The sequence below is a fragment of the Bactrocera dorsalis genome, chromosome 4 (assembly GCF_023373825.1).
Source record: "Bactrocera dorsalis isolate Fly_Bdor chromosome 4, ASM2337382v1, whole genome shotgun sequence".
In the NCBI taxonomy this organism is placed as follows: Eukaryota; Metazoa; Arthropoda; class Insecta; order Diptera; family Tephritidae; genus Bactrocera; species Bactrocera dorsalis.
Window position 1 is genome coordinate 21,965,228 of NC_064306.1, and position 21,798 is coordinate 21,987,025.

The 21,798-nt window shown below is 36.3% G+C and overlaps 2 protein-coding genes across 2 annotated transcripts in view; one reads left to right on the top strand and one right to left on the bottom strand.

Annotated features, from left to right (window-relative positions):
* LOC105233341 (calpain-D) overlaps positions 1–16,228 on the bottom strand; it is a 38,230-nt gene extending 22,002 nt beyond the window's left edge. Inside the window, exon 1 of the mRNA XM_049456675.1 lies at positions 16,191–16,228. Within this exon, the coding sequence (XP_049312632.1) occupies positions 16,191–16,213 (23 nt within the window). The 5' untranslated portion in view covers positions 16,214–16,228. The remainder of the gene's footprint in view (positions 1–16,190) is intronic.
* The window catches only part of LOC125778504 (uncharacterized), a 90,415-nt gene that overhangs the window by 31,671 nt on the left and 36,946 nt on the right, over positions 1–21,798 (top strand). The gene's annotated exons all lie outside the window — the stretch shown is intronic.

The following is a 21,798-nucleotide window of genomic DNA, read 5'->3' on the forward strand; positions in this document are numbered from 1 at the left end:
GATATGCAAGCGTAGTTGTAAATGGAAATTGCGAACCAGTAGCTCAGGACGAGCATTTTTCTCCAGACTTATCAAGCCAAATTCTTCAAAGTGTGTGCAAAGATAATTTAGTCCAAGATTTATCTTGGCAAGAATTTCAAGGCTTACCTCGACCAGAACATGAATTTAATAGGCTAAGGTTAGACCATCAGGCAGAATTAGAGGATGTAGAAGTAGATTTTCTGAAAGCAAATGCATATGCATACTTTTGCGGTTACCTTTATTTAAAAGTTTTTAAGACGCACACTTGTACCCAACCATTACCTTATTTAGGAGAAGAAGAGATTTCAACTGATTTTTATTTCATTCAGCAGAGGCAAATTGACAGGTGCAATTTAATTAAACCACCCCAGAGATTTTTAGATTATATTAAGGAGTTAGAAGATATTTTTAATCGAGAATTTGAATCCACCTGCCACAGAATAGGAATAGGCCAAATTTTATTCGATAGAATGAAACATGTCAGACCCTTTCTCTGCTGCAACAACTGCGACCCGAATGTTGTTTTAACTCTTTTTGTCAGGACGAGAATATTCTTCCTCGTAAAGTTTTTTAATAGAGATCTTAGTAGGCCCAATTTTAGAACTAAAATTCTTTGTGTTACTCATCTGTAGGATAGGCTGGCAAAACTGTATCATTTGTTTTTTAAAATTTCGAATTTTTTTTAAACCCTTGTTTCTTTTTTTGCATCTTAATATTAATTTCTTATTTTTTATTTTTAAATTTTGTATTGGAGACTGGGTGCAGATTGCTTTTTAAAAATTTTTGTACTTATTTTTTTAAATTGAGTATTTTTAGTTTTATATTTAGCCGCAGAGAATTACTGTGCAGTTCTTATGTTGTATACTTGTGATAATTATTATATGTGATGAAAATAAGTTTTTTGCTTATTGTTGGATTATGTTTCTTTTTGAAATATTTATCTTTTTGTTTATTTTTATGAATTATTGTCAATTAATATTATTATTTAATTTGTTTTCATGTGAATTATGATATGGCTTTATTTATTTTTTGTATTTATTTTAAATTGTTACTTTATTATTTATTTTATTTTTTTTTTAATTGTTACTGTAAGTACAATTTTTCTTATATATGTATATATTTGTATTTATTTATATATATGGGTGATATAGGCCTACTGGGGAACCGAGCACCCAAAAATAATATCGGTAACGCACTATTTGCATACCTCAGTGGTAGTGTGGAAACTGCAAAATATCTAAAACTTGTTTATAAAATGCCCAAGCTAATATTTATCACCAGTGGCATCACTGGCAAATGTTATAAAAAATGCGAGTTTTGACAGCTCTCTCTCGAATCAAAGAGTCTCGCATCAAGTTATCTATGCAGCAGGTTCAATTGTGGGCACGATTCCGATTACTTTGGCGGAGGGGTAAAAAAAACCGAATTTCCGTATAAATGGGGTATGTGCGGATAGGGGAGCTTCTCCAGAGGAGGAATATCCAAAAATAATTTTAAAATAACTTATATTTTTCAAAATATTCACGATTAAAGATTCAAAAATTTGCACTAAAAACACATGGTATTTCTCTAAGTTTCACTATTTTTTTTTACATTTTTCACTTGGTATATTTAAATATACACTTTAAAGATTGCAATAAGTTCACATTTCACTTTTATTTTGTAATATTTTACCTAAATTTATTAATTTAAAAATCACTTATCTCACTCATCGCTGCAAAGGTTAGATTGTTTACAATTATGAGGAAAACAAGCGTTGCCACATCTTAAACACCAAATTTGTAGGATTCTTAACGATATTTCTTTGTTTGTTTCTTTGCGTGATTCTTTTTTCTATATTAATTATAATAAAACATACTTTCCATCTACATATGTACATATATGTATAATTTGCGATTTATGTTCAATAAAGACAAATAAGTAAAAATCTATGATAATATTGTAAAATTTATATCATATCGGGTTGACTGAAGTACTTTCGCGTAGTACTCCTTTCTGCGTGGCGGCCTTCGGCCGCGCTCTAAAAAAATAACCCTGGTCGAGCGAATACCCGGGGTGACCGAAGTACTTTCGCGTAGTACTCCTTTAAAAAGATAATCCTGATCCAGCCAATACCCGACGTAACCTAAGCATTTTATTATTTTAATACGTAATATTATTATATATTACCTAGTTGTTTATTAAATTTGAATAAGAAAAAATCCATATGCATGGAAAGATTGTTCATACTCATTTTAATTTGAGATATAATTTATAGACACACTTGTTTTTGTTAGAACTCAAATTGGTAATTAAAGAAAGAGGAATTATATCAAAAAAGAGAAATTCAGCGAATTGCTCATATTTGCTTATTATCATATGGCAGCGCTCCATTTCCTTATAATTGTTAGCACATAAATGATGCTCACTACGAGTGTAAAAAGTAATTTTTAAAATAAAGATTTCTTAGGTAAAAAACCTGCTAAAAGTGTAAAATATGGATTTATTTAAAAGATTATAGTGTAATTTAATTAATTTGAAGAAAAAAATGTGAATAAAGTGTGTTTATCGTGCTGAAATAGATTCTTGAAATGTTCGAATTTTGCGAATTTTTGAACTTTAAGGTCGAATATCTCCTAAACTAAGCGTTTGCGGACCTTATAACATGTTTTTTAATGAGGAGGACTTCCTCTTTCCAACGGTACCTTCAAATCGCGGCGCCAAAGAAATCGGAATTGTGGTTTGCTGCCGTCGAAGCACAGTTCCAGCTCAGAAAAATAACAACGGACGCAACGAAATATTATGCAGTAATAGCTTGCCTGGATCAAGAAACACTCATCGTGGTTGAAAACATTATTTCTAATCCGCCCGAAACAGATAAGTATATCAGACTTAAGGAAGCACTGCTTAATCATTATGCCATTTCTCAGGAACGCCGATTCGGCGCGGAACTACGTGATCGACGGCCGTCTGAACTGCTGGCAGAAATCCACCGCCTGGAGGAAATCATTTAGACGCAGCATTTGTGCGCACCATTTGGTTTGACCGTCTTCCTCTACAAATACAACTAACACTTGCTGCCACTGGTGAAGAAAACAACACTATTCTCGCGCAAACAGCAGATCGCCTCATGGAAGTTCAGCGAGGACATGAAGATCCCGGTATAATGGCTGTGACCCACAAATTCGCTGCTGGCAGTGACATCAAAAAACAACTTGACGAGTTGGCACGGCAAGTCGAAAAGCTGGCTCAGAGGCTCGACAAAGCATCATTCAACGAAAGCAATCGCAATAAAAATACACCAAGTGCATCACAGGACAATGCTACAAGCTCACCATGTTATTATCATCGAAAATTTGGTCAACGTACCAAAAAGTGCACACAGCCCTGCACGTTTCAGGGAAGCACAAATGGCCCCCAGTAGGCCCGCGTATGCTGGTGGCAACATAACACATCGCCGACTATTCGTTTACGACCGCATATCAGGTACGAAATTCCTCGTCGACACTGGCGTGGATATTTCGGTAACTCCACTTTCTCGTAAAAACAAAAAAATGCTAACATCTTTTCGACTGCAAGCTGCATACGGTAGCGAAATCGAAACCTACGGGGATAAGGCACTCACCCTCAACATAGGGTTACGGCATCCGATTCATTGGTTGTTCTGCATAGCTAACGTACCGTATCCAATCATCGGCGCAGATCTCATCCATAAATTTGGATAGTTGTGGTCCTCAAACGTGGTCGCTTTGTAGACCCTAATTCAGACTCGCACAGTGTAGGCCATTATGCAACCGCCCCCATTACAGCGGTCACGGCCCTAACTGAGAGCAACAAATTTACGGCTATCCTCAAAGATTTTCCAGAACTATTGGGAAACCCCTCGAACCGCACAGCCATCAAACACTCGGTCAAAATTTTCATCCCTACCACCGGACCACCGTGCATGCAACGTGTTCGACCGCTATGTCCTGAACGCCTCAAAGTGGCCAAAAAGGAGTTTGAGCTCCTAATCGATTTGGGTCATGCCAGACCGTCAAATAGCCCCTGGGCTAGTCCCTTACACATGACCAAGAAGAAAACTGGAGACTGGCGACCATGCGGAGACTATCGTAGACTCAACGAAAGAACCACTCCTGACCGGTACTCAATCTCGCTTCTTCATAATTATGCCACAATATTAGCAGGAAAGAACATATTTTCTACAATCGACCTTAAGCGTACGTTTCATCATATTCCGGTGGCCGAGGAAGACATACCAAAACCGCCATAATAACCCCGTTCGGGTTATTCGAGTTCATCAGCATGCCATTCGGGCTCCGAAACGCGGCACAGTCTTTTCAGCGCTTTATCAACGAAGCACTCACGGGCCTCGATTGCGTTTATGCTTACATCGACGACCTGCTGATAGCATCTTCCAGTAAACAACAACACATACAACACCTACGATTAGTATTCCAGCGACTTAGCCAATACGGCCTGTGCATTAACGCGGAAAAATGTATTTTGGGTGCTTCTGAAGTCGACTTCTTGGGATATAGAATTTCGAAACTCGGTTCCGCACCACTTCCAAGCCGAGTCCAGGCGCTACGGAGTTTCCCAAAACCTAAAAAAAATTTAGAGCTAAGAAGATTTCTCGGCGCAATAAACTTCTACCGACGACACATCAGAAACGCTGCCGCTGCCCAGGCACCTCTCAACGAGTTCTTAAAAGAGTTTGTTGTCAGGACAGATCACAAGCCATTGACTTTTGCGTTCCATCAACAATCGGATAAATCTTCACCTCGCCAGATCAGATAGCTGGGATTCATCAGCCAATTCACGACTAACATTGAATACATCTCCGGTTCAGACTACAACGTCGCTGACACCTTTTCACGCGTTGAAACGATGCATCTTCCAGCAGTTATTGACAACAATGAGCTGTCCCGAGCGCAGACCTCGAGCGAAGAGCTGCAACAACTTCTTGCAAATAACGAAACCTCATTAAGGTTCCAAACGCTTACCTTTGATCCCAACGCGCAGACTATTTATTGTGACGCTTCAACAAATAACATCAGACCACTCGTACCAGCACCGCTACGTCAGAAAATCTTCCAAACTTTACACAACCTCGCACATCCCAGCGGCAGAGTGACAGTGAAACTCATCGCTCAAAGATACGTGTGGCCATCAATGAACAAAGATGTTACGCAATGGGCTCGAGAATGTGTCCCATGTCAACGTTCCAAAATAGGTCGCCATGTACACACAGCACCCGCCACATTCCCTATTCCGGACGAGAGATTCATCATCATGTCCATTTGGACCTAGTCGGACCATTGCCGGACTCTCACGGATTCAAGTACTGCATGACTATGGTCGACCGATTTACGAAATGGCCAGCAGCGGTACCCCTTAAAGACATAACGGCAAGCACGGTTGCCAACACGTTCTGCTCCCATTGGATCGCCCGCTACGGATGCCCCAAGCTGCTCACTACCGATCAAGGTGCCCAATTCGAAAGTGCGCTTTTTACAGCTCTAGCACGGTTAGTCGGCGGCAAACGTATTCGCACGACGGCATACCACCCAGCAGCCAACGGTCTGGTAGAAAGGTGGCACCGCACGCTTAAAGCCGCCATCATGTGTCATCAAATCTCACAGTGGACTCAGGTTCTACCAACAGTATTATTGGGATTGAGAACTTGCTACAAGGAAGACTTAAAGGCATCTCCCGCAGAATATTTGTATAGGACAACACTCCGGGTTCCTGGCGAATTTTTCTCAGATGGAGATCCACCGGGAGATTCCCAATTTTTCCTTGAAGGTTTTCGCTCATATATGAGGAAAATCAGACCAGTTCCTTCAACCCACCATTGTCGTCAGAAAACGTTCTGTTTCAAAGAACTGTCAACATGCACACACGTATTCCTGAGGATCGACGCAACTAAACGACCACTTGACCAGCCATATTCAGGCCCACACAAAGTGATCAAAAGACTTGATGAACGTGTTTTTGCCATCGAGGTTAACGGCAAGGTTATAAATGTAAGTATCGAGCGCCTAAAACCAGCTCATTTGGCCAATGATGAAGTATTCGACAGCACGCCACATAGTCGTATTCTCACCGAACCAATTAATTCGCCACGTACATCAACCAGCCTACCTATGCACCAAAGTACCTGAAACATTTGCACCCGCGCTAGGATCTGATATTGAAACTCAACCTCAAAAAGTTCAGCAAGTCTTTATTTGGGGGGAGTATTGTGGGCACTCAAATATGGCAACACTGTTTTTGTCAGTTATTAATTCTCCGTACATTCTGGGAATTTCAGCTTAAACTGAATTCTTTATTTTTAATCTTAAGAAGCGTAAATCTTTATCCAGACGCCAACGAGGTTACAAGTATTCATGCAATAAATAGTTTTAAATATATATATAATTGTTTTGTTCCATTCGCCACAGTGTGAACAAAAATAATTGAACAAAAGTTAAATATTGAATAAAAGTTATTTTTGCACTATTTAATATAAAATAAATGGTTCGAAACGAATTCGTGAAGGGTTAGTTGATATAAAAGTTAAAAATAAAAGTGCAAAGTTCATTATAAATCGAAGAAACACGCTCAAAATGTCTCAAATAGAGATTATAGACTGGTTACAGAATTCCGCTAATTTTGAGGTAAAATGTCAATTTGTGAGTAGTTACTATTCACTCCTCTGCGAACGGTAGGCACCTTGCCGCGGTGCAGGGGCTTAGGCGCAAGGCATATTTGCCGTCCTCCAACCTGCGTGGCTGGTGCTGGTAGGCACTGCCCATGCAGGGTGTAGGGTGCCGCATGCGTGCGCTAACCAAGAGCTACCACCTCCTAATCAAGGGTGTTATGCGACTCCCTTGCCCATTGGATGATTTGCAGTCAGGAGGTAAATTCGGCTGTATTCTAACGGAGCCTCCCCAACACCGGGCCGAATTAGGGAGTAACTCTGGCCTTCCCGCGTTAAGGGGCTCTGGCGTGGCGGACCTCCTAGTTCCCCATCAAAATAATAGACCCGACAGTTTACCTTGTTGAGTCAAAGGTAGTAAGAAAAAGTACAAATAAAAATAAAACTACGGACAAATCGGAACATAGGCAACAACTTAGGAAAATGGACTTGGACAACGGGATGGACATTGGTGCATCGGCAGGCAAGGGGAGTCAGGGAGCTAGGTGGAAGTTTAACTTTCTTGACGCTGTTTCGCCAGAGGAGCAGGCGCTGTTTGAGGAGCACGCCAAGGAGGATGATGACGATGTGCCCTCTTGCAGCGGCGCTCACCTGGCGAAAACGCCTGGTGCCGCTGTAGCAGCAACGAGCGCCGCCAAGATCCCCGTCGAAAGGCGCAGCGGGTCTGACTCGGGTGAGTCACATCCTTCAGGGCCTGACAGTGCTTGTAGGCGAAGAAGGAGGAGGCGCAGAAGAGGTGGGCAACGCCCTCTCCCAGAAGCTGATCAACCCGGCGGGTGCGATGATCCACGCAGGAAAGGTATGAGCGGTTCCATCATGAAGTGGTACCTCCGTTATGAGAAGACTCCGGAGGTGGCGGAGGCTCTAGCCAGAAACAAATGCAAAGGGAGCAACGCATCTCCGGCAAAGGAGCACAAAAACGTGTCGGCTCGCGCGCAGGGCAGCGGAATCAGCAACCGTGGCCCGGTCAGCACCACCCTGACCGCAAGGCGTGGCGATAGCAGGGCACTGCCCGCGAACACGTATGTCCAAGCCGCAAAGCGGAAGAGCAGCCAGATTGCAGGAGCCTTCCAGCTCCAAAAGGTTGAGGGGCACAAATCCAAAGGCAGCCGGAGACCAACAATCTGGACCGGCTCACCACCGGGTGGAGACTTGAGACGATTTTGCTATTCTGTAAGTGACAGTCCCAAAATCTATTACATTTCATTATTCAGAGATGTTTTTACACTTGAATGAAAATAATTATGTCGATAATAAATATTAAATTTTCTTAACATAGTCAAAAAATGTAATTATCAATAAAAATATAAATATATGTTCACCTTGTTTCATAATATTTACGAAATTTATGTAAAATTGATTTATTTTTAACCGTTTCGTGTTTGAGCTGCTTACAACATATAAAAAAACTACAATCGGTTAATATCTATGATGATCTCTATTCAGTACATTCAAAATGGCAGGCAAGAGTTCTTTTTAGTTTTGTCACCTGCTAACTATCAGGTCAGGACAGACGACAACGCTTATATGCATTAGCGGGCTTAATTTACATTTACTTGTGCATTTGACCCATGTTAATGCAAATTTGTAATGCACAAGAATTTCGTGTATTTAGCTGTATTTACCAAATTTGAGTAGGCCTTTTATTTGGGAGTGGTCAGAAATGATTCTTTTACATATGGCTCAAGCAGCTCACGACTTCCGGTATTAGACCAAGTTCCTCTGGGTAGCCAAAGAACAACCGTCTGAAGGTGAGATTCCCTCTCCAGGGTTGTGCGCTAGGTCCTGTGACGGACCCACGTAACTAATGCCCCGTAAAAGTAAAGGCTGACAACACCACCGTCCAAGAAGTGCCATGGACGGGACAAGGACTGAGACGAGCAGGTCCTTGTGGATTTAATACAGTGGTGAGTCCCATACAGCACGGTGGAAAAGAGACTCTGTTTCCAAGTACTGGAATTCACCCCGGTGGATAAACGTCTAGCCACAATCCGCATCAATGCGAAGTTCTTCGACATATCGCTGATTTGCGTCCACGCCCCGATCAATAGACATGGACGCTGTGACGAGCATTTGGAGCGCACCTATGAGAGCTGACCCCGCCACCATGTCAAAATCGTGCTTGGCGACTTTAACGCCAGTGTGGTTAAAGAAAGTATATTTGACCCAACGGTCGGTAATTCAGATTATATCGACTTCGCCGGGGGCCCGAAATATGTTTTTATGTAGTACTAGATCCCAGCATAGAAAAATTCATCATTCATTCTGTCCCCGGATCGAAAAGCCATCAAATAGATCGAGCATGTTGTAATAGACCAAAGACACGTCTACAGTGTGTTAGATGTGTGTACGCTCCTAGGTCCGAACATTGGCTCGAACCGCTATCTTTTTGCAGCCAAGATACGCACCTGCCTCTGTGCAGCAAAAGACACACGCCAACAAATACAAAGAAGGTTAGACATCGAGAAGCTCTAAACATATCAGGCAGCCTAGCGATTTTCTACTCGACTTACACTCTTGCTCCCTAAGAGCACTCGTCAGCAACTGGGTATAATGGAACTGTGAGATGGAATTTCAAGCACCTTACGTAGAGCGGAAAATGAAAAATAACAGCTGGTAAAACAGACTGCCTACCTCGCAATGTTACAATCGACCACAACATGTGCGGGATGGGATTGATACCGAGAGTTGAAGAGAAGCGGAAATGCGTGAGTACGAAGAGCTTGATAAGCTGCCCGACAGGGGTAATGCTCGACAATTCTACGAAAAGATGCAGCAATTAACAGATGGTTTTAAAGGAATACTTCAGTACACCGTCCCAGGATTTCGGGAACATAGAGTTGCAAACTGTCAAAAAATCAGTGTTACCTTACCAACATATTTTGTAATAGGACTAATAGAAATAAAGAAAATAGATTATACCCAAAAAACAGCATCAAAAGCCTACATAAATAGAATTTAAAGAAATTATACGTAATTTTATTGTCTCTAATAGTTTTACAAACGGATCATTGTGTCTTTTGGCAATATTTTTTTCGCCAAACGTATTCTACTATCAAAGCCGGGATTATTGCGGTGGTCTCTCGCAAAAAAATCTTATTATTACCGCCGCTGGGGTATGTTAAGTTTTTTTGCGTAGAAAAACAAGTAACCCTGGGCCCGAATCGCGGCACTTTGAGAAACGTTATAGTATTATACATACAAGTTTAAAAAAAATTAATTTATCAGTTAAAAATATTGAATAAATATGCGTATTGAAATAATATGCGTAAAAAATTACCGATGAAAAATGCCAAATCTTGGAGAAAAGTAAAAATCAATAAATAATATTAATTAAATAAATAAAATAATAGATGATTAAACTAATAATAAAATACAAAATTAGGTATAGGTAGCAGAAGAGCAACTCCAAGCTACGGGGATAGATATTGCAGTATAAGGGTTGATAATAGTTAAATCTTTTGGAAATGTTGTGCCAGAAGAAGGTTTAAATGAGTTGAAGAAGTAGCCTACTGTCGAAAGCGGAAAGCTTTCCCTTTTGAAATCCTATTTACGCTCATATAAAGCAACGCAAGCACAAATCAATAAAAATATTGAGAAACTAATTACTTAAAAGGAGAGATCGCTGCAAATAAAAGAAGAGGCACATAATGCAAATATGCAAAAAAAGCTGTGAAGTTGCAGATTAGAACTTATGAGCTTGATCTTTTAAAGAGAAAAGTTCAGAAATAAACACCAATATATACGATACAAGTATGTTAATTCCAAGTTCCTATTTTCATTGAAAATATATTTATTAAAGCAAAATATGAATTCAAATGTTTTTGGAACGTTTAGTTCAATTATTATCTGAAGACAACATAATATGATCTCTAAGTTGATGACCAATTCCGGGTTTCAAAATTGTGTCAAACGCCATGGTTCCAAAGAATATCCGGAATCTCCTGTTAGTTGAGAAAATACGTAAATACATATGTATGTAAATATATTTTGTAGCTGTATAAGTGCATATTTTACCCAAAAGACAGACATTTCTCATATTGTTTTGATTATATGTCTGGGGTTAATTTTTTTTGCCTGCAAAAACTAAATTTAGTAATTCAAAAACTTTTTTCTTTTGTTTTGTTTCGTATTCCATATTATTCAAAAATGTCATTAGAGCTATACCAGGGAAATTATTTCATAAAATTTCTATTCGTTTCGTATCTAGTGCGACGCCCCGCACACTCGACACGTTACGAAATTTCACTCGATACGATTACTTGCTCGCTCACGACTGCCACGATTCGGGCCCTGGTCGGTCCAATACCGGGGTGTGTCACGTTATTTTTACGTAAAACTCCTTTTTGTTAATCTTTCTTTCTATTTTATGTTTGTTAGTTTGTAAAATATATTACTATGGTAACACTGGTTATTTGACAGTTTGTACCTCTGTTTTATTGTTAAATAAATAAAGTTGAACAATATGGTAAATATTGAATTAAAACTATTTTTGCACTATATAATGTAAATTAAATTTGTACAAACGAATTAGTGAAGTGTTAGTGGATAGGAAGAGGAGTTTGAGAGTTATTCACAGAAAATTAAGATATTGTGCTTTTTTTACCTAGTTTAAGAAGATTAACAAAGTTAATGTCAACAAAACAAAGTTTTGAGTCAGAGCTTCCCAGTAAACGACATCTAATGATTTCTTTACATCATGGCATTGACTACACTCCCGGAAACCTTTGAAGCATATATCGCATATATTGCAGTCCAGACCAGAACAAGACCTAGCCAGCGGAGGCGCTGTCTCCTTATTCGCTGAACTATGTGAATGTGGCCGCCGTTGCCAATGCGCAAAGGACCATAAATTTTCCTCGAAACCTTTCTTTTCGAACACTCCTAAGATCGACTCATCAGATGATGTAATTGACCATGGCTCCACACCATATTGCGAATCAAATGTAAAGCAAAATGTCAAACTAATTCATTATATATCATTTGAAGGTAACCAGCAAAAAATAATATCCGACCTAAATCAAACGACTAATTATAATTATTCTAAAAGTAGAAAATTCTTAAAAAATCACAACACTCTTACATATGTATATAGAAATATGACGTAACTCATTCAGAGTAATTCAAGTAGATTCCGAGATAAGAATATCCTTTGTTGTGCATGGTGTCACGCTCACAGCTTTAGAAACTATATTGTAACGGATTTACCGATAAATCGTCTACTTTGAAACCCAATCTTGAGTTCGATCTTTGGATTGTTAAATAAAATATACAATTTGATAGCTATACACTTATCTTTATAATAAAAGCAAATAGGTCGATTAATTTGTTTTAAATTATCAATCTTATATATAAAAATGAATCGCAAAATGTGTTGCTAAGCGCATAACTCGACAACGCCTGGACCAATTTGGCCAATTCTTTTTTCCAAATGAGATTCAAGGATAGTTTTTACAGCATATACAGCGAATAATTGCCGGAAAACCCCTAAAAACAACCCTTTCATTTTCCCATACAAACGAATGAATGTTTGTTTGTTAGTAACAGCAAAGCTAAGAGAAAAGCTGCACCAATCTTGATGAAATTTTCAGAGGATTTCTTTGGTGATCGAAGAAGGTTTAAGAATAAAAATACCTTATACTTTTTGAGGAAAAGTCGGAAAATTGGACACTTCCAAAAAGTGATTTTTTTCCATACACATTTTTTTCAATTTTTGTTTGTTTTGTTTTTCAATATTTTAAATTATTTGAATCGTTCTATTTCGGTCGCTTGCTTTTTTATTTCGGCTTTTCAAAAGAAAAATTATTGAAAATTATTCAGTGAAAACTTTATGTGTGCTTTACACAAAGTGATCAATTACAGATTGAAATTTGCTACGAAGCCACGAAGAGGTCGACCTAATATCGGTCGGCGTTCTTTTTGCCATCAACGTATGGCAGCCCAAGGCAAGGCAAGGCAAAAAGTACTCCCAGGATGCGATGACATACGTGCGGAATTATGGATCGCGGTCAATCAACAAGCGATCGTCACGATGTCACAGTACGACTTTTCAAACAACATTTACGATGTTGATGGACAACGTATATGTGGTGTTGTTAGATGCTAGATATACTCTGTTGAGTGGCAAAAGAGAGGTTTGTCGCACGTACATATTCTTCTTTGTATGGTGGATGGTTGTTACACCTGATCAAATTGATGAACTCATTTCTGCGGAAATTTCTTATGCGGAGAAAGATCCAGTATTATACAAAGTAATGAAAACCAATATAGTTCATGGACCTTGCGGACACCACAATCCCACTTCGGTTTGTATGTCTGACAATAAATACACGAAACACTATCCGCGTGCTTTTCTTTCGGAAACCCAAACTAGAAATGATGGATATCCACTCTATCGGCGTCGCTCACCATACGACAATGACAGAACATTCACCACTCAATTTAAAAGAGTGAATATCGAAGTTGACAACACATGGATCGTACTATATTTACCATTATAGTCTAATTCACATTCAAAACTCATATCAATGTTGAGTATTGCAGTTTGGTGTAATCGCTAAAATACGTTTGTAATTACGTCACCAAAGGAAGCAACATGGCGGTTATTGGTCTTGAACGATACGTTCGATAAAGTGTTTTGTAGGATATTTATATTTCCAATTCATGAACGTTTTCCGACTGTTGTGCGTCTCGCAGTTAATTTGGAGAATGCAAAGGGTGTATTTCAACCTAGAGAATACAGTACAGCCATGGAAACTCCGCCAGCAACAAAATTAACATTGTCGAGTTTTTTTCTCAACTTTCGTCAGTGATCCGTTTGCGAGAACATTCCTCTATTCGGAAATACATTGATATTATACATGGAATGCATCGTCGAAGAAATAGTTACGCAGAAAGCAAAGCCAACTAGTAGATGGACATCAAATTGTCTTCTCAACTAATGCATTAGGACGAATTTACAAAATCCACCCGAAAAAACGTTTCGACATATCAGCCTTCAAATTCACGTCAATTATGGGATACGAACAAAAATGACATTGCCGAAGACATTTTTCATCGTATTCGCTAAGAATTGGAAAAGGAACAATTACGGTTGATACTTCCGGTAGTTTGATATCAATTCCATCTTCCGTTTATCAATTGACGAAAGATAAACTCATCACGAATGTTCGGGCATTGACAAAATTATCGTAACTACGATAGCTGCCAAAAATACCGACTCTTGACAATGTAGACGACGCAATGAATTACCCGCATGCGCCGAAACTGCGTAATGGAACTTGACTGGTTGTGACGCAGCTATCGCATACAAAGAGGCTGAATGCTTGATTCTGCGAATTCCTTTGTGTTCTAACGATTTGCCATTTCAGTTCAATCGTATTTCGTTTTCAGTGGAAATTGCATTTGAGATGACAATCAACAGGACACAAGGATAGTCGGTAGATGTAATACATTTGGAAATGCTATGTTTTTAACACGGCCAGAGTTGGAAAACCATATTTTCTGTACACCGGAGCAGAAACCAAAAAATGTTGTTTATCAAGCTACCTTACATTAAAAAAATGAAATGATAAATTCAACTTTCTTTTCATTTCAAAACACATAATTTCACGCAGCACAACGGCTGCGGCGTCAGCTAATTGTTAATAAAAATGATATATCAGAGCTATGTATATAATTTAAAAAACGTTTAGTTGTTTTTTATAAAAAAAATATGTTATCCTTTATTTGGGAGCTATGCTCCTTTATTGAATTCTGTGTAAGAACTGTATTTTACAATTAATTCGCTTAACTCTAAACCGACGTTTGCCGCTGCAACGGGTACGGAGTTTGCTGACGCTGCGCTTCCCACAGGTTGGCACTTCGCTGACGTTGCGCTTCCCACAGGTTGCCACTACACGTGTCGCACTCTCAGCGATTTAGTGGTGTCATATTATATTACTTTGTATCATATGATATTAATGCACCATATGATATTTTTTTATGGGGTGCTAACTAGTCCCCCTTGAAATTCAAACGTCCTCGCTTGAGTCTATAGGTGTATTGAAAATTTGGTTGAGTCCTTCTATTGCCGGTTGTGATAGTTTATTGGGTTCGTCTTCTTTTTGTTCAGAAGATTCTTCCCGAAAATTAAGGCGATGATTATTCAAATGACGATTAGAGTGATGCTGGTTTCCAGGTCCCATTTCCTCTATAGTTGGAATATGTATGTTGGTTGTTGATCCCCGTGCAGTTTGGCAAACGACTTTTTAAAAGATTATTTTTACATGAATCATTACTTAAACTATTACATTATTATTTAATCATATTTGTAGAGATTTATATTTTTTACAAAAGTTTTTTTTTATTCTATAAATTCTCTTTGCGCAATTTAGAATTCTGTTGAAATTTATTTTAATAACTCTCCCATTATTTTTTACATTAGAGCTGTCTATACCTTAAAAAATATTTTGCCTTATAAAGGCGCGACAATAAGCAAAAAAACCTCAAAAATAGACTAATTTAATCTTCACACTCCAATATCTTTAAAACTACTGCATCAATTTACAAAGGAAAAAAACGATATAATGAATTGAACATTTCTTAAGCAATTAAATCAGTTATTGCATTGTTCATATTAATAATAATACGAAAAAAAAAATTAAAATATAAACCCCTTTTAACATTTCTTATTCTGTTTTATGCGAGCTTCGTTATTATTGTCGCCTGTTGCTGCATGCAGGAGAAGCGCAAAGCATAAATGAAAAAAAGAGTTGAATTGAAACATGTGTATATGTACATATATCAATTAATGTTCTATGCATCCGCGGCAAGGCGAACAATTTTGCGCAACCTGATCGCTAGAAATGAAATTTGTTTGATTACAACATGTTCGCACAAACGTATTAGTGGTATTGAAACATTTGTATATAACAACGTTGAATATATAGCTTTGTCGCGAGTCACTAATAAAAATAATCTTTTTATTTTATCTCCAGAGAAAAAAGTTCTAAATATTGTTTACAGAGAAATAATTTAATATACCGGTGCACCGGTTTCACGTTTTTTTCCTCATTTTAAAGAGAATTTAATTTTAGTTTTTATGCAACTTTTCACTTAAGAATTCTTTTCTTTGCAGTCAAGCCAGTTCATAAAAACTGAGAATTTTTGAAATTAACGCTTTAGTTGTCATAAAACAAATAAAGAATTAAAATAAAATCTCTCCTAAAAATATTTTGCTTACTGATGAACAATAAAAGTCTACGAGATTACTTAAGTTTTTTTATTTAACCTAGCTTTAGGCATAACTGAAATACAAAATATAACTGTTCCGTTAAATTGCTTTGTTGGCATCAGTTGTAAATTTTAAAGATTAAGTTGAACTAAAGAACAGTCTAAAGATTTAAGTTTATTTTTTATTTTATTAATATTTTTTTATTTTGCATATTTTGACGGGCGTGGCGAAGCCTCGCGCAACCATTGCCAGCTAGTATTTTATAAAGCTTACATTAAAGGTCTCCAGCTTTCCATGGGATGTTTTTATGCGCTCCGGGGTTGTCCTTTTTTCTATTGGTACTGAGGTCCTTCGACGTTTCTAAATCCCACGTTGTGCGTTGCAGCCGCTCGTTAGCACAGTAATATTTTTTTTTTTCACTTTTCACGCAGCCTTCCTTTTTTATTTTCAGGCTTTTTTTCTTATTCACAATCACTACCGTTCGCCACTCGCGTAGCCTTACTTTTTGGTTTTCAGGCAATTATTACTTACGCGCGCTGGTCCCTGCTCGGGCGCCAGTTAAAAAACGTTTAGTTGTTTTTTTATAAAAAAAATATGTTTTCTGGGAGCTATGCTCCTTTATTGAATTCTGTGTAAAAACTGAATTTTACAATTATTTCGCTTAACTCTAAACCGACGTTTGCCACTGCAACGGGTACGGAGTTTGCTGATTCTGCGCTTCCCACAGGTTGGCACTTCGCTGACGTTACGCTTCCCACAGGTTGCCACTACACGTGTCGCACTCTCAGCGATTTAGTGGTGTCATATTATATTACTTTATATCATATAATATTAATGCATCATATGATACTTTTTGAATGTATGGGGTGCTAACTTATACAGTGGGCATTTTATTTATGAATAAAGGCGAAAACATTCTTGTCTGTATAAGAATCCAAAGGATTGTAGTTGAGGTTTAATTTTGAAAATGTTCATACAAATAAATTTCATTGAAAAAATAACGAGTTTAAGGAGTTCATCGCAGACAAACAATGTGACACGTAATTTTTATATAAATATAAAAATAGTAGTAGCAACACTTCGCCACTCGAACATTATGTCATGTGCTGAACACAATGAGCGCCTTCTCACAAATGTTCATGTAGAAGGATTCCCAACGCCATTTTCAGTTCACTGTCGTGTTGCTGCAGTATGTCACGCTCACTACGAATTTCTCTGTTTGATTGCATTTAGCAATTTATCGTCGATTCTCTTATGTTCTCGTACACCTGTTCGTCACAATATTATTTGCGTTACTAACCACCCACTCTTTAACAATAATTAAGTTTACCACTCTTTTGTTTAAATTTCAAACCCAAATTATATTTTTCTGTTGTTCATTTTTACGATTGAACAAATAGAATTTGTTGGAATCATTGGAAATTATATTGTTTAAATGCTTTGTGTAAAATTGATATGTATTTTATGAGATATTAACTAGCCGTGTGAATTTGAATTTTTATCTTATCTTGTAATATTATTATTGAACATCATTTTTTCTTTCGAATATTGTGTTTTTAAGTTTGTAAAACAAATAACTTAATACAATTCTGGAATTTCTTTCTATTACACATTGATTATGTAATATGGCTAAAAATATAGAGTAATTATCTTATCATGAAATACATTTTCCATAATTTTTGCATTAACTCTATTTTAGTTAAAATAAATATATCAATATGGTGTATAGATGCATTTTGCCAGTAGATTAGAAGAATCTCACATCTTTGGTATAAACTGTGAAGAGCTCCCTAGTCCACTAACCATAACGCATCGAATTGTTAAATTCAGTTATTGAAAATAATGAAAATGTGTATTACTATGCACAGATTTAAAATAAATAATTGTAACGAAAATTTGTACACTTAAAAATACATTCTTCGACATGAATAAGTCCTCAACTTTTGCACACAGAGTACGCACCTGCTCGAAGTTTCTTTAAAATGAACGTTTATGTACTATATATAAAAATTCTTTATCTGTTCTTCAATTTCAGTATAGATAAAATGAAAAATATAATGACAGCGCCAATAATTCCTATTAGGGAAAATCTAACTCGATTTATATAAGAAATTAATGTTTCCAATACTTCCTTTAAGGTTATACATACACATACATACATATGTATACTTATTTCAAAGTCAAAATGGAGTATAATACATTTTAACCTTTTGCCTTACTCGCATTATTTTTTTAAATATACATATAATATATATGTATTTAGTTCGGGTTTTTCTCAAAGGGAATGTACGTATTGATTAGATTGATTAATCCCTGTAGATATTTTAATAGTATCTATGACCCTTTATATGTTTATATATGCATATACATATGTATACATATGCATATAATTATACATACATATATATACATACATATATATATATATATATATGTATTTATATAATCAAATAAAATTTTCCTCTTCGATAGTCTATAATACTTATCAAATGTGAATCGAACATGCATACGTAGATATAATGCACACAATCAACGTTTATTGATCGTTGGCACTGTTGTGAAGTTCTGCCCCAAATACAGTAAAATATGATTCAAAATGCACCTCATTGTAGAGCACATACTATATATACATGTACTTATTTATTTAGCTCTGCTGTCCCTCGAATTGCACAACACACATCTATACAGTTCTTCACAATTATTCTTACTTGATACTGATAAAGGTTAAGTAAGCAGGTAAGAAAATGTACATACATATGTACATAAAAGAACTTTAAATAGTCTCGCATATGAATGTAAAAAATTTGAAATATTTCGAGATTTGTGTATCACAATTTAATAGTAAAATATGTATATTATCTTTTAAATGTACAAGTAAATTCATTATTATTCTAATAAGAATCGATTGCATTAAGATTATTATAAAAAAAAGCTATGTTATAGGTGATATATGTACATACATATTTTCTTTGTTTCATTATTGAAGTCGTCTTATGGGGCTTCGCGAAATGTTTGCCAATTTCTATGAATTTTTGATATGAGACCGAATTGTACTAAGTGTAATCCTTTTATATAGAACCACATTTTTAATTATGTAAATTATTAGTTCAAAGTCAACTGAATTGGTTTTAAGTGAACTGGAGGTACTGAACTAATTTCGTTTACTTTTGGAGAATAAGTAAACAATGACTGAAGGAAATATTAGAATTAGATGTGAAGTCTCTATTTAAATCGCAAATAGGGTGACGTAAACTTCAGCTCGTATTAAAAATGAACCTATATTTGGCATTACAAAGGGCGAATAGGTCTATGTATGGCGTGACAGCCAGCCAGTGCAACCTAACCTAAGTCGTAATATATCAATGGCACTTAACGTTCTATACACTTTATTTCGATATCTTTTTTAAGGGTTGAGTTGTGGAGAGAAACATTGATAAGGTTATGAAATTCCAAATATTATTATACGGAGCCTACTTTCTGTAGACTGTTATTCGCTTGAATACCCAACACAACCACAGCCAACTGTACAAAGAAGGTGCCGATAAAACACAATGGTTTTCAACTACACACATTCGTGTATTTTTTATTATCCGTTTTACTTTGGGGTATACGAAGACTGTACTTTAGAAGCTAAGAAAAATCTTTACATCGCGATTCCAACAAAATGATTTTCAAAATAATGGGCCTCGGTGGAAACGATTCTCTACTGTGATCCCGTAGAGAACATCATCTGTAATGAAAATTTAAAAAAAAATGTGGAAGTGACTGCGCCCTCTCCACGGCATTTGGCGTTGAATATGAATATATGAAATTTTGGTCTACTCCTCATAGTCTTAATGTAATAAATTCCGCCCCTATTGCTGACTTACATTTTACATATGATATTTCCATTTTTTAGATATTCTTGTTTATTTTTATAGAATATATAAATAATCGATGACTACATCTTAAAGACAATGGATATTACAGAAAAAACGCCCAGCTTTGGACATCATGACGGGCGCATTAAATTTGAGAGATAAATAAGAACTTTTGGGCAAGTAGATAATTCTCATGAAATAGAGTTCAGTAATGAGGATCTTGTAGGAAGCTCCCCAAAACACCAAGCCAATTGACCTCGCATTATGAATTCGTATGCATGTACTTTTACAATTACATACATACATATGTATGTTTATTAGCAATGAACATACACTGCGCTATCTCAGATATATCGCGAACAACACTTAAGAGAAAAAACTACAGAACATTTGATGAATATTAGTTTCCGTTCTTGTCCGGATTGTATATAGATTTTTACGCTAACTGGTTTAAAAATAATATTATATTACACGTTTTCGTACTTCTTTTTGTACCTAACCCTTTAAAATAAATAACTTTCTGAACTTAGTAATATATTTGCTTAATTTTTAATGTACATATGTGTATAATATTATATGAAGTTCAAAATATATGGTAAATAAATTACATCATTGATAAATATGTTATTTTAATGACTCACATCACTTCTGTATTTAATCCATTTTAGGTAAAGATAAACATATTAAGAATAAATTTTAACATTTTCTTATCCAATTTTATTTTTGTATCGATGTATAGATGCATATTGCCAGTAGATTAGAAGAATCTCACAGCATTGAATAAAACTGTGCAGAGCTCCCTAGTCCACTAACCATAAGGCACCGATTTTTGTTTTTAAATATTTTATTAAATTTAATGAAAATGCGTAGAAATAAGAATAATAAGTTGATGAATTAATGCTTTGGTACAAAAATATTGTGAAATTAAAAATACACCCTTCAAATTTCAATAATTATACAACTCCTGCACACATAGTACGCACCTGATCAAAGTTTCTTCAAAATGGACTTGAAGTTGTGTTAATCGGAGCATTTATGTATATAAAATTTCCTTATCTGTTCTTTAGTTTGAATATAGATAAAATGAAAAATATAATGACAGCGCCTTTAGTTCCTGTTAGGTAAAATCTAACTCGAATTCACCTTTGCTGGTGAAAGATAAGTACGGAGTAAAACGTTTTACTGCAGCTACAAAATCAATATAATATAATAATATAAAAAGGATTAGAGAAGACTCAACTCCTCTTAACATTTAATACTACTACTTAATCGTCACTACAAACAAACAAATTTCTTTTAATATGTACACCGAAACACTGAAGTCCAAGCAGAAGGTCGAAACTTTAATGAAATATTAAAATAAAATTTTTATGAGTGCGAATAAAGACACAATTTGCTGTTACCAAAAATATTAATACGTTGCTTAAGAGATTTCGAGTGCATAGTTTTTTTCCAAACATATGTATCATATTTTAGAATGAAAAATATAGGTGGAATATTGACTTATGTTTCGGTTTTCTTATTGGGTCTGTACGTAAATGTTGTAAAACATATTGATTAGATTGATTAAGCCCTCTACCTTTTGAGTGTATATGTATTTTCAATAACATGTATACCTATATACATACATCTACTTATACATTCTTCAATATGTATGTATACATATATATATATATTAGGGTGTGTCATTCTGAGGCAACCTTTTTTTTCAACTGAAAAACAGGTTCAAAACTTTCGAAAATGTGTAAAAAAAAAGTCACTCAAAAGATGAGCTCTTAATATTAATATTAAGAGGTGCCTATTTCAAATTTTCTGTTTTCCAATAAATAACATGGTAAAAAATCATTTTTTTTGTGGTGGTTATTGTGCGGAGGTTTTATATGTGCCCCAATGGGTGCCAGTAGGGATGGTAAACTCGATTCCGATTCTACTCGAGAATCGAGTTTTCTCGTAAAATAATCGATTTCATGAGTCGCAAAAGTAAATATCCTACAAAGCGCTTTAGTGCAGTTCACGTATCG